Source organism: Equus caballus, chromosome 23 (assembly GCF_041296265.1).
Source record: "Equus caballus isolate H_3958 breed thoroughbred chromosome 23, TB-T2T, whole genome shotgun sequence".
Classification (NCBI taxonomy): Eukaryota; Metazoa; Chordata; class Mammalia; order Perissodactyla; family Equidae; genus Equus; species Equus caballus.
In genome coordinates, this window is record NC_091706.1 from 11437317 (window position 1) to 11450578 (window position 13262).

The 13262-nt window shown below is 34.7% G+C and overlaps 1 protein-coding gene across 3 annotated transcripts in view; it reads right to left on the reverse strand.

Annotated features, from left to right (window-relative positions):
* The window catches only part of LOC111772204 (regulator of DNA class I crossover intermediates 1-like), a 75569-nt gene that overhangs the window by 19762 nt on the left and 42545 nt on the right, over positions 1–13262 (reverse strand). For all 3 annotated transcript variants that reach the window (XR_011431675.1, XR_011431674.1, XM_070248970.1), the window contains 3 exons: positions 3966–4495; positions 3640–3709; positions 2528–2588 (listed from right to left, as the gene is read on the reverse strand). Coding sequence is in view for 1 of the 3 variants with exons in the window: in XM_070248970.1 (XP_070105071.1) it covers positions 2528–2588; positions 3640–3709; positions 3966–4495 (661 nt within the window). In the remaining 2 variants the exon portion in view is untranslated. The remainder of the gene's footprint in view (positions 1–2527; positions 2589–3639; positions 3710–3965; positions 4496–13262) is intronic.

The window sequence follows — 13262 nt, forward strand, 5'->3', positions numbered from 1 at the left end:
AATCTAACAACGTGATACACCACATTAACAAAATGAAGAATAAAAATCACATGATCATCTCAACAGATGCAGAGAAAGCATTTGACAAGATACAGCATCCATTTATAATAAAAACTCTACGTAAAATGGGTATAGAATACCTCAACATAATAAAGGCCATATATGACAAACCCACAGCAAATATCATTTTCAATGGAGAAAAACTGAAAGCTATCCCTCTAAGAACAGGAACCAGACAAGGATGCCCGCTGTCACCACTCTTATTTAACATAGTATTGGAAGTCCTAGCCAGAGCAATCAGGCAAGAAAAAGAAATACAAGGGATCCACATTGGAAAAGAAGAAGTGAAACTGTCACTCTTTGCAGACGACATGATTTTATATCTAGAAAACCCTAAAGAGTCCACTAAAAAACTTTCAGAAATAATAAAGGAATATAGTCAAGTTGCGGGATACAAAATCAATGTACAAAACTCAGTTGCGTTTCTATACACTAACAACGAAGTAGCAAAAAGAGAAATTAAGAATACAATCCCATTTACAATTGCAACAAAAAGAATAAAATACCTATGAATAAACTTAACCAAAGAGGTGAAAGATCTCTACACCGAAAACTATAAAACATTGTTGAAAGAAATCGAAGAAGACACAAAGAAATGGAAAGATATTCCGTGCTCTTGGATTGGAAGAATTAACATCGTTAAAATGTCCATACTTCCTAAAGCAATCTATAGATTCAACACAATCCCTATCAAAGTTCCAACAACATTTTTTACAAAAATAGAACAAAGAATCCTACAAGTTATATGGAACAACAAAAGACCCCGAAAAGCCAAAGGATTCCTGAGAAAAAAGAACAAAGCTGGAGGTATCACACTCCCTGATTTCAAATTGTACTACAAAGCCATAGTAACCAAAACAGCATGGTCCTGGCACAAAAACAGACACACAGATCAATGGAACAAAATTGAGAGCCCAGAAGTAAACCCACACGTTTATGGACAGCTAATATTCGACAAGGGAGCCAAGAGCATACGATGGAGAAAGGACAGTCTCTTCAATAAATGGTGTTGGGAAAACTGGACAGCCACACGCAAAAGAATGAAAGTACACCATTCCCTTACACCATGCACAAAAATCAACTCAAAATGGATTAAAGACTTGAATGTAAGACCCGAAACCATGAGACTTCTAGAAGAAAACATAGGCAGTATGCTCTATGACATTGGTCTGAGCAGCATATTTTCAAGTCCCATGTCTGACCGGCCAAGGGAAACAAAAGAAAAAATGAACAAATGGGAGTACATCAAACTAAAAAGCTTCTGCACAGCAAAGGAAACCATCAACAAAATGAAAAGAGAACCTAACAATTGGGAGAAGCTATTTGCAAACCACATATCAGATAAGGGGTTAATATCCAAAATATACAAAGAACTTATATAGATCAACAACAAAAAAACCAACAATCCAATTAGAAAATGGGCAAAAGATCTGAACAGAGATTTCTCCAAAGATATCCAGATGGCCAACAGGCATATGAAAAGATGTTCAACATCATTAGCTATCAGGGAAATGCAAATCAAAACTACAATGAGGTATCACCTCACTCCGGTCAGAATGGCTATAAATAACAAGACAGGAAACAACAAATGTTGGAAAGGGTGTGGAGAGAAGGGAACCCTTGTTCACTGCTGGTGGCAGTGCAAGCTGGTGCAGCCACTATGGAAAGCAGGATGGAGTATCCTCAGAAAATTAAGGATCGATCTACCATACGATCCAGCTATTCCACTGCTGGGTATTTATCCAAAGAACTTGAAAACACAAAGGCATAAAGATCCTTGCACCCCTATGTTCATTGTGGCATTATACACAATAGCCAAGACTTGGAAGCCACCTAGGTGCCCATCAAGGGAGGAATGGATAAAGAAGATGTGGTATTTATACACCATGGACTACTACTCAGCCATAAGAAATGACGAAATCCGGCCATTTGTGACAACATGGATGGACCTTGAGGGTATTATGCTGAGTGAAATAAGTCAGAGGCAGAAAGTCAAATACCATGTGATCTCACTCATAAGTAGAAGATTAAAAACGACAAAAAGAAAAAAAAAACACATAGCATTGGAGATTGGACTGGTGGTTACCACTAGGGGAGGCAGGAGGGCAAGAGGGGTGATTAGGCTCACATGCGAGGGGATGCACTATAATTAGTGTTCGGGTGGTGAACATGATGTAATGTACACAGAATTTGAAATACGATGTACATCCGAAAAAAATAAAAATTTAAAGAAATAAAGAAATAAATGCATCTAGATTGGTTTTTCTCAAATAAACACATTATAGTTTCTGAAAAGGCAATAATTTTATTTCTAGACCTAAACTATAATTTCCCCAGAGTAAGAAAAGTAGCCTAAAAAGAAATTTTTCAATAAAAGCTAACCTTAAATGAAAGTACTGCAAATACTAAAATATGACATGAATTATCAACTGACTTAATTGGAAAGATAATGTAAAATGTACTTTACCTCACCAAGTCCAAAGTTCCACGACTGCTTAGAAGGCAATTCTTTCAAAGGGATATTACCCCTAGGGTCACAAATAAGACAGTATTAAAGTTTGATTTATTCTCTCTGAAAATTATTGTTCTAAATTATGGTTCCCAAAGTTGGCTGCAGATCAGAATTATAAGGGAAGCTTTTTAAAAAATAAATAAGCTCCATCCTAAGGGTGTGGGTCAAACTTGGTATTTTGTATTTTAAAATCACCCCCTTGAGTGATTCAGTTCTGCACCCAGCTTTGAGAACCATGTTCTAAAATCACTTTCATAAAGTACATTTTAAAATTCAAGGTCTAACATGCTAGTTTTCATTCATAAGTTTCTGAATACCTGGAAGTTTGACAGCAAAGAACCTAATTTTTTTATTTTATTAAATAAGTTGTGAATGTTTTATTTGTTGTGCCAATCCCATAAAAATGGCATATAGGTATTCTTTTTACAAATAGATATTTTAAATATTTCCATAAGAAAGTACTTCTAAAATAAAAACCTATTCTAATTCATGATTGTTAATTACCAAGATTTGACTAAACCACAATTATTACCAAGAAAGTTAGGACTATTCCGAAACTACAAGTTTTCTTTAATTAAGTATAACTGCAGTCCCATAAACTCTTGATATGTTTGCTTATGCCATTAGCATCTGAATTCTATTACTCCCTTGTTCTGATTCTATACTAACCAAGCCACCTTCCCATGGAGAGCTGCCAAAAATTAGAAAACATGCTTATCATGCCAGTAAACATTCCTATATAAGTAACCCTTCTATTTCTTACTGTAAATTAATAAACTGACATTCTGGTGAGTGTGTAAGTTTCTTGAACACATAAGTCAGTTTTCTCAAATCTAATTAACACTAAGATTCAGATAAGATGACGGCTTTGTGCCGGCAAATACGAGCACCATACTCTCAACTAGGGTGATATTACTAAGATTCTGACAACTGGAAAGCCTTTGTAGAGGCCAGTCTGCCCACTCTGAGACAGCAACACCCCTACCTCACATTGCATCAATTCAACCCTTCAATATGCATTATACTAGATGCTGAATTGCATTCCCCAGATTTACCTAAAAACTTACAAACAGTTCACTGGATATATCTGGATTGTCTTCTGTGGTGCCTTCTCTTGGTAATCACTTTCAAATTTTCCTTTAAAAATAAAAGTATGCATTGAACTAAAACTCTAGCACAGACTAGTTCTTTTTTTTAAATTGGAAGCTTATTAGCATGACCCATATGGAACGAAATCACTGGTCCACACAATGTCACATAATAGAATGTCACTCTATTTTCAATTTTATACTCCTCCAAATACACACACACACACATATCTATATTATATATAAATACGCACTAAAAACAAAAAGATCAATAGATTATTACCCTTCTCGTGTATAACACCAACCTTTTTTTTCAGAGCTGGTTGGGAAACTATCCTTCTCAAAAGATGTACTAAGATTATTTCTTTCATGATCGTTATACTCTTTCTGATAGTTCTTGTTTGGCTGACACTTTTCTGGGTAACTTGTTTTATTAAAAGTAGAATTACTAAAAGTCAACTCTGGATTTGTAAAAATACTTCTAATGCATCTCTCAGTGGAATGGTTTTTATCAGAACTAGTGACTGCACAAATATCTCCCATACTGTCAAAACCACACTTGTCAAAGGTTTTCTTTATACTCCACTGATCTATGTTTAATAAATTGATCACATTTTCACTAATAAAAGAGTCACAATTCTCTGACAGAAGGCTGGGTGTTGGCTGGTTCGCATCTTCAAGAAAATTTGAAACCTCTTTCCTATTTTCTTCCAAAATATGTTGTACTGACTGTTTTTCAATGATGAAGTCTGACTGTCTTCTCTCATCCATGGTTCCACAATCTTCACCTGTAACTATATCAGGTCTTTCAGTAAGGAAATTCCGATTTCCTGGACTTTGAGATAAATAAAAACATATTTAACAAGAAAAGCATAGAAAATTTTCATTTAGAAACTTAAATTCTTAGAGAACATACTGAGTAGCTACTAACATTTACCTGGACTATGTTTTCAGTTTTTTATTTGAATAAATAATATTGTTTTGGGTGGAAATTTGTCTAATGTGCCTCAGTGAGTATGAAAATAATCTACACTTAGTTTTGTATTTCAACACAAAAAAATGTGTTGAAATGAAGTATGATGTGGTTCAATTCACTGTCATATTAACAAAATATGACCAACCTATATCATGTCTTCTGTAATAAGGTCTAGTGAATACCCTAGACAACCACTGCATGTAACTGCTGCTCTGTTTAATCAGAGAAAGATATTTTGAACACACTGCAGGGAAAAATCATCCCCAGTGTTAAAACATCAAATCAGAGTTATCAGAACACTATAACAGATATCTCTCAACCTAACAAGGATATAAAAACAACTCTGAAGTTCCCAAGGGAGAGCAATACAGATACAAATGCATATATATGTAATAAAGCCAAGAGATAAGATGAATTAGATGAAAAGGTTAGCCTAGATAACTCATAAGTTCCCTTCTAATGTATAAATCATAATTCTAAGTTATGTCCAACTTGTATAAAAGAATCAAAGCCATTATATGAAATAATTAAAAATCAAGATATTCTGGGGCTGGCCCTGTGGCAGAGAGGTTAAGTTCACACGTTCCACTTCGGAAGCCCAGGGTTTCACCAGTTCAGATCCTGGGTGCGGACCTAGCACACTGCTCATTAAGCCATGCTGACATGGCGTCCCATATAGCAGAAGCAGAAGGACCTAAAACCAGAATATACAACTATGTACTGGGGGGTTTTGGGGGTAAGAAGAAAAACAGAAATAAAGAAAGATTGGCAACAGATGTTAGCTCAGGTGCCAATCTAACAACAACAACAAAAAAATCAAGATACTCTGGATTTTGTTGCCATTGACTATCCACAAATTTACTTAGGGGTGGGCTGTTCCAGAGATTGGAGGTACCAAAGAAATTTAGAAAAGAAACATAGACTGCTAAAACTGATTGATTTCCAATTTTATTTTTTAAGTTATTCATTAAACATCTAATGAGCAGGTCCACCTGCCGTGTTCCAGGCACTATGCCACGTATTGGGGACAGAGAGAGAAAAGAATTCAGTTTGGCATTAAAGAGAGAGAGAGATTTTGTCCAGGAATGTTCATAGACCGTGATCCTACACTGTTTCTCAATACGGGTCTTAGTGGTGTTTTGAGCAGAATAATGTTATTCTGTGATATCAAAGGCATAACCTATAGCACGCAATAATATACACCATTCACACCAGAGAAATTGTATTACTTTAAATGAGAAAATAAATGTAAAAGCACTTCATAAATTAGAAAGCACACTACAAATGTAAATAATCATTTTTAAACAGCATTTTAAGCATTCTGACTCAGAAGAATCACTCACTGAGAGATCTGGAGAACAGAGAAATGTATAATGCACAGTTATTGCTCACAAGAAATAGTCTGGAAGGGGAAAGAAAAACTAGAAAGTGATAAGTGCTATTCTACAGTGTTACGACAGTAAATAAAAGAAATGCTTTTACTTGAGAAAAATCAAGTAGGTGGCATTTGAGTTGGGGACTGAATGTTGGGAAGGATTGCTACTTGTAAAGATGACAGAGAGAAATGATGCTAAAAATATAAAAGCCTTATTAAGATAAATCGATCCAACTTCTTTAACAATTTTTCCTATAGATAAAAGTTCATTCATTTACGGACTACAATATGGATAAATTCATTATCTAAATAAGCCTTTTATGTGCATTAAACAGATATTTAATGTATGCCTGCCATGTGGTAGGGAGATAATACAGCTTATATTCTAGTGAAGGAAGATAATAACAAATAAATAAGATAACTAACCATTAGTAAGTACAATGGATAAAAGAAATAAACAAATAAAAAAGATAATTACAGCAGCTTTATAGGTGCTACAAGATCAGACGATGGAACAACCTGTGTTGGAGGTCCTTTTCAGATAGCTGGTCAGGAAAGCTCCTAGCAAAGAAGTGATAAATAAGCTAAAGATACAGAATGATTAGACATATAAGAGAGGAGTATGCATACTGCAGGGGGATGGAATAAACACAAATACAAGATTTGCAGCACATGTGAGAAACAAAAAGAAGAGGAGGAAAGCTAGAATAGAATCAGTGAAAGAGAACTTACGGCCTAAGGCTTAAAAGGTACAAAAGGGCCCAGATCATGTAGAGCTTTATTTTTGAAAAGAGCAATAAGAAATATTGAAAATTGCTAAGTACAAAAGTAAAACTCTCTTGCTTTTTGCCTTAAAAAATATCAGTCTGACTGCTGGGTGAATGTGAATATCCTGATTTCCATCTGGCCAAAATGAAGTTAGAGAAACGAGATTTAGCCTCATTGACTGACAGAATTATAAAACTGGACAAACTGTATGAGACAATGGCTTTCAGACTTGGGCCATTGGATAGAATAGGATAACGATCCCTGACAGAGAGAAAACAAGTAAGGTGAATTCTATGACTGCTCCTAGCTTATTGCTTGGAGAGAGTATCCAAGCCACAGAACAGAGAGGGGAAATCCAGTTGGAGCCCACAGATTCCCTTTGTTGAGGAAACAGCACTGGAAGGTCAGGAAGACTGCAGAGAACAGAGTATGCAGGGCAGAGTACCATGAAGGAGAGTGCTTCAAAGAGAGAGGGCTCCAGAGATCTACAGAAAGTTCTCAAATCTTCAGCTAAGTACTGATCAGCACATGCGTATGAAGTAATTACCCAAGGCTGGGAAAAGCAACACCCAAGATGAGAAGATTGAACAATTCCAGGAACTCAAACAGAAATGGGAAAATTTTGTGTTTCCACCAGTTAGAGTGGAAAACCTCTTAATTCAAAGGAAATCTAAGAATACAAGAAGGATATTGCCTTAGCAGGGGGCAAAATTAGCCACAGAGTGAAGGTGTATCTGGTCCTGTTTAACAAAGTTTAAAGCAAGTCTTAATAAGATCATACTATTTCCAAGCAACTAAAATCCCAGAAAAACCTTAGGAAAATTTATAGGAATACAAAAATTTCCAGACCAAAAAGATGAAATTCATAATGTATACAATCTAAAAAAAAAATTATCAGGAATGCAAAAAAGTAGAAAGTTACAACCCATAATGAAGAGAAAAATCAATTATTAGAAATAGACCAAGAAATGACACAAATGATAGAATTCGTAGACAAGGACATTAAAAGACTTATCAGAACTATATTCCCTACGTCCAAAAAGATAGACGAAAGACTGAGGATGTTGAATAGAAACATGGAAGATATAAAGAAGAGTTAAAACAAACTTCTAGAGATAAAAAATATACTGAATAGATTTACATAGAGATTAGACACCAAAGAAGATACAACTAGAGAATCTGAAGAAAAAGCAATATAATCTATATAAAATGAAACAATGAGAGAAAAAAAGATGAAAAGAAATAAACACAGCATCAATAAACTGTGACACAACTTCAAATGGACTAACTTACATGTTATTAAGGTCCCCAAAGAAGAGAGGGGAGGAATAAAAAATATCCAAAAAATCAACGGCTGAATTTTCCACATTCGATAAAAACTAAGTTCACAGATCCAAGATGCTCAATGCAGCTCAAAGACAAGAAATAAAAAGAAAAGGAACATCCTAATCAATGGATAGAAATCTATGATAGAAAATCCACCATGGAGAATCTATGATAGAAAAATCTTAGAAACAGAGAAAAATTATATATTAGATATATAGATATTAAGATAAGAATGACAGCAACTGCTAGTAGGAAACAATGCAAAAGATATCTTTCAAAAAGAAAAGAATAAAAACTTACAAATACACAGAAGCTGAAAGAATTAACTACTAGCAGCCCCACACTATAAGAAATGTTAACAAAAGTCTTTCAAACATAAGGAAAATATCACCACACGGAAATCTACATCTACAGAAAATAACAAAGACCACCAAAAATGATAAATTTGTGCTTAAGTATAAAAAACATATTTTCTTAATTTTTAACTCTCTTTAAAGCAAAAAGAACAATAATATATTATTGGATTTATAAAATTTATATAAGTGAATGTATGAATACAACACCACAAAGGCCAGAGGGGAGAAATGGAAGCATACCATTACAGGGTTCTTACACAATACTTCCAGTAGTATAACATAACTAGAATATAGTCTGTGATAAATTAAAATATATACAATAAATTCGAAAGATACCACTGAAAAACAAAACAGAGTTATAGATAACAAGCCAACAAAAGGATAAATTAAGTCATAAAAAAGACTAAAATCAAATAAAGGCAGAAAAGAGGGAAAGGGAACAAAGATTTTATGGGGGAAATAAAAAATAAATAGCAGGAGAACAGACAAATCCAATCATATATCAATTGTTGCCATAAATGTAAACTATATTCATAACCATAATACAAGTCTCAATAAATTTGAAAGGATTCAAATCACACAAAGGATGTTCCCTGTCCACAATGGAATTAATTTAGAAAGATAACAGAAAAGTCTTGGGAATTTTAGGAACCAAATAACAAATTTCTAAATATCTCATGGAGTGAAGAAGAAATCAAAAGGAAAATTAGAAAGTTTTTTAACTGAATGAAAATAAAACAAAACATATCAAAATTTGTAGGATGCAGCAAAGCAGCAATTAGTGGAAAATTTACAGCACTAAACATGTGCATTAGAAAAGAAAAACAGTCTCAAGTCAATGACCTCAGCTTTCACCTTAAGAAATCAGGAAAAAAGGAGTAAATTAAATCCAAAGTAAACAGACAAAAGGAAATAAAGATAAGAGCAGAATTCAATGAAATAAAAACAAAAATAAGAAATACGTGAAACTGAAAGATGATTCTGTGAGAAAATAAATAAAATTGGCAAGTCTCTAATCAGAATAATCACTGAGAAAAAGGGGAGAAGAAACAACTTACCCATATTAGTAATGGGAGAAAAGACATCACTACAGAAGTTAAAGATTTCATACGCATAATAAGGAGATATTATGAATAACTTTAAGTCAATAAATTTTACAACATAGATAAAATGGATACATTTTTTGTATGACACCAACTACCAAAGCTCACTAAAAAAATAAGAATCCAACTAGCCTTCTATCTAGTAAAAAATGGAAATTATAGTAAAAAAAAAAACCTTCCCACAAAAAGAACTTCATACCAACTGACTTCACTGATGAACTCTACCAGACATTTAAGGAAGAAATGTACCAATCCTACACAAACTCTTTCAGAAAATTACACAGAGGGAATACTTCTCAACTCATTCTATGACACCAACATTAGGCTGATATCAAAACCAGACTAAGATATTACAAGATATTACTAGAAAGTAATCTCCCTCATGAAGACCAATGTAAAAATCCCTAACAAAATTTTGGCAAATCAAATCCAATGAATGCATAACAAGGTTAGCACATTGTGACCAAGCAGGGTTTATCTCAGGAATACAAGGTTGGTTTAACATTCAAAATTAATCAATTGTGGGGCCAGACTTCTGGAATGAGAGACTGAGAAACCTGGCAAATCTTGTCCCCTAAAAGCAGTAACAGAACCAGATAACACTCACCAAAAACATCATCTCAAATATGGGGAGTGACCAATGGCATCCAATAAACTGTGAAGCAGTACTTCAAGAAAAACTACTCAACCTTAGTAGAACCACTGGGAGCCTGTGGAGTTTTAGCCTGAGGCTGCCACCATCCCTCCACCCCCAACTCCATGGCTGGTAGCCTACCAAGGCTGAGCTTGTCTGGAGAGGGTCGGGAAGGTGGAAGACTCATGCCCAGGGAATTTGTCAAAAATAATCATTGTCTTGGTGGCAAACTATCAAAGAAGCCCAAAATTGCAGCTGCCTGAGGCTCAGATATTTGGAGCAAGCAAAAACCATCCAGAAATTTCATAGAGAGATCCAGAAAACAAAAAGGTACAAGAGGCTTTGATAAACTCCCAGACCCTCCTGGTGGTCTGGAAGGTTGCATACATGTGTAAGGCTGAGTGCAGACTCAGGAGAGACCAGAAAGAGCTACAGGTATCTACTCATCCCTGGCTGAGTGTAAGGTCTTGTGCAAGGGAGGAAGCCTTGTTAGCTGAAGGTACTTAAACACAACCTCCAACTAATCATTGGTTGGCCTCTAAGCACTGCTTAGAGGGAAATTTATACCTTTTAATGCCTGTATTAGGAGAGAAGAAATATATCAAATCAGTAAGTTAAGCTTGCACTTTAAGAAACTAAAAAAAGACAGGCAAACTAAGCCAAAAGCAAGCAGAAAAAGGAAATCATAAACATTAGGGCAGAAATCAATGGAATGAAAAACACAAAAACAGAGAAAATTGATAAAACCCTAAACTTAGTTCTTTAAAAAGACCAATAAAATTAGCAAATCTTCAGCTACACTGACCAAGAAAAAAAGGAGAAAAGACACAGATGTAGAACTCAAAAAGGGACATCAACACCAACCTGACAGAAACTGAAAGGATTTCAAGGGAATACTATAAATCACCTTATGCTAACAAATCATACAACTTAGATGAAGCGGATTAATTCCTAGAAAAACACATATTACTACAACTGATTCAAGAAGAAATTAGAAAATCTGAATAGATCTTTACACAAGTAAAAAAAATTAGTAAAAAGCCTTCCCACTAAGAATAGCCCTGATGCAAAAACATCTAAAGAATCCACAAATTCTTCTATTAAACAGAGCAAACACTTTACACTTTATTATATGAGGCCAGTATTATTCTGATATGAAAGCCAGACAAAAAACATAAGAAGAAAAGAAAAATTCAGACCAATTTTCCTAATGAATATGGATGCAAAAATCATAAACAAAATATTAGCAAACCGAATCCAGCATTACATGAAGAGGTTTATATATAATGACCAAGCAGCTTTTATCCCAGGAGTGCAAGGTAGTTTAATACTTCAAAATACGGTAATATATTACATGTTAATAGAATAAAGGAAAAAACTAGATGATAATCTCAAGGGACACAGAAAGAGCATTTGACAAAATCCATGATAAAAACGTTCAATGAACTAGAAATAGAAGGGACTTTCCTCAACCTGATAAAGGGCACCTACAAAAAAACCTACAGCTAATATCATACTTAATAGTGAAGGCTAAATGCTTTTTCCCTAAGAGTGGGAAAAATGCAAGCATGGCCACTCTTGTCACTGCTATTCCACACTGTACTAGAGGTTGTAGTCACTCAGGCAAGAAAAACAAGTAAAAGGCAACCAGATTGAAAAAGGAGAGATAAAAACACCTTTATTTATAGACAACATAATCCAGTATGGTGAAACTCCTAAAGAATCCACAAAAATACTACTAGAACTAATAATGATCTCAGCAAAGTTGAAGGATACAAGATCAATATACAAAAATTAACTGTATTTCTATACACTAGCAATGAACAATCCAAAAATGAAATTAAGAAAATAACTCCATTCACAACAGCATAAAAAGAATAAGATACTTAGAAATAAATTTAACAAAAGCAGCACACTGCTTATATATTGAAAACTACAATACATTACTGAGGGGCCAGCCCAGTGGCCAAGTGGTTAAGTTCACACGCTCCACTTCAGCGGCCCAAGGTTTTGCCGGTTCGGATCCTGGACGCGGACATGGCACCACTCATCAGGCCACATTGAGGCAGTACCCCACATGTTACAAGTAGAAGGACCCACAACTAGAATATATAGCTGTGTACTGGGGGGATTTGCAGAGAAAAAGCAGGACAAAAAAAAAAAGGATTGGCAACAGTTGTTAGCTCAGGTACCAATCTTTAAAAAAAAATATATTACTCAGAGAAATTAAAGAAGATCAAACACAATGTAATATGGTTCAGCCATAAAAAAGGAAATCTTGACATTTGTGACAACATAGATGAAGAGGGAGAACATTATGCTAAGTGAAATAAGTCAGACACAGAAAGACAAATACTATATGATTTCACCCATACATGGAATCTAAAATGTCACACTCGAAGCAGAGAATAGAATGGTGGCTGTCAGATGCTGGGGAGTAGGGGAAATGAGATATTAGTCAAAGGGTACAAACTTCCAGTTATATGATGAGTAAGTTCTGGGGATCTAATGTACAAGATGACGACTATAGTTAATAATACTATATTGTATACTTGTAAATTGTATATTTGTTAATAGAGCAGATCTTAAGTGGTCTGATCACATACCCAAAAATGGTAACTATTTGAGGTGATGAATGTGTTAATTAGCTTGACTGTGGTAATCATTTCACAATGTATATGTATAGCAAATCATCATCTTGAACATCTTAAATATATACAATTTTTATTTGTCAATTATATCTCAATAAATCTGGAAAAATAAAACTCTTCAAACACACTGGAAGGTTCTCTCATGCCCCTCCAAGTCCACACCTCCCAACAGTAACCACCATTCTGAGTGCTATCACCATTCATTAATTCAGCCAGGTTCTGAACTCCACATAAATGGAATTACACAATGGTCCTCTTTTTGTGTTGAGATTCTTCCATGGAGATGCTTGTTACTGCATGTATCAGCAGTTTATTTTTTTTCATTTCTGTGTATTATTTCACTGCATGAATATTATATAATATTCTATTCTTTTGTGTGTGTGTGAGGGAGACTGGCCCTGAGCTAACATCTG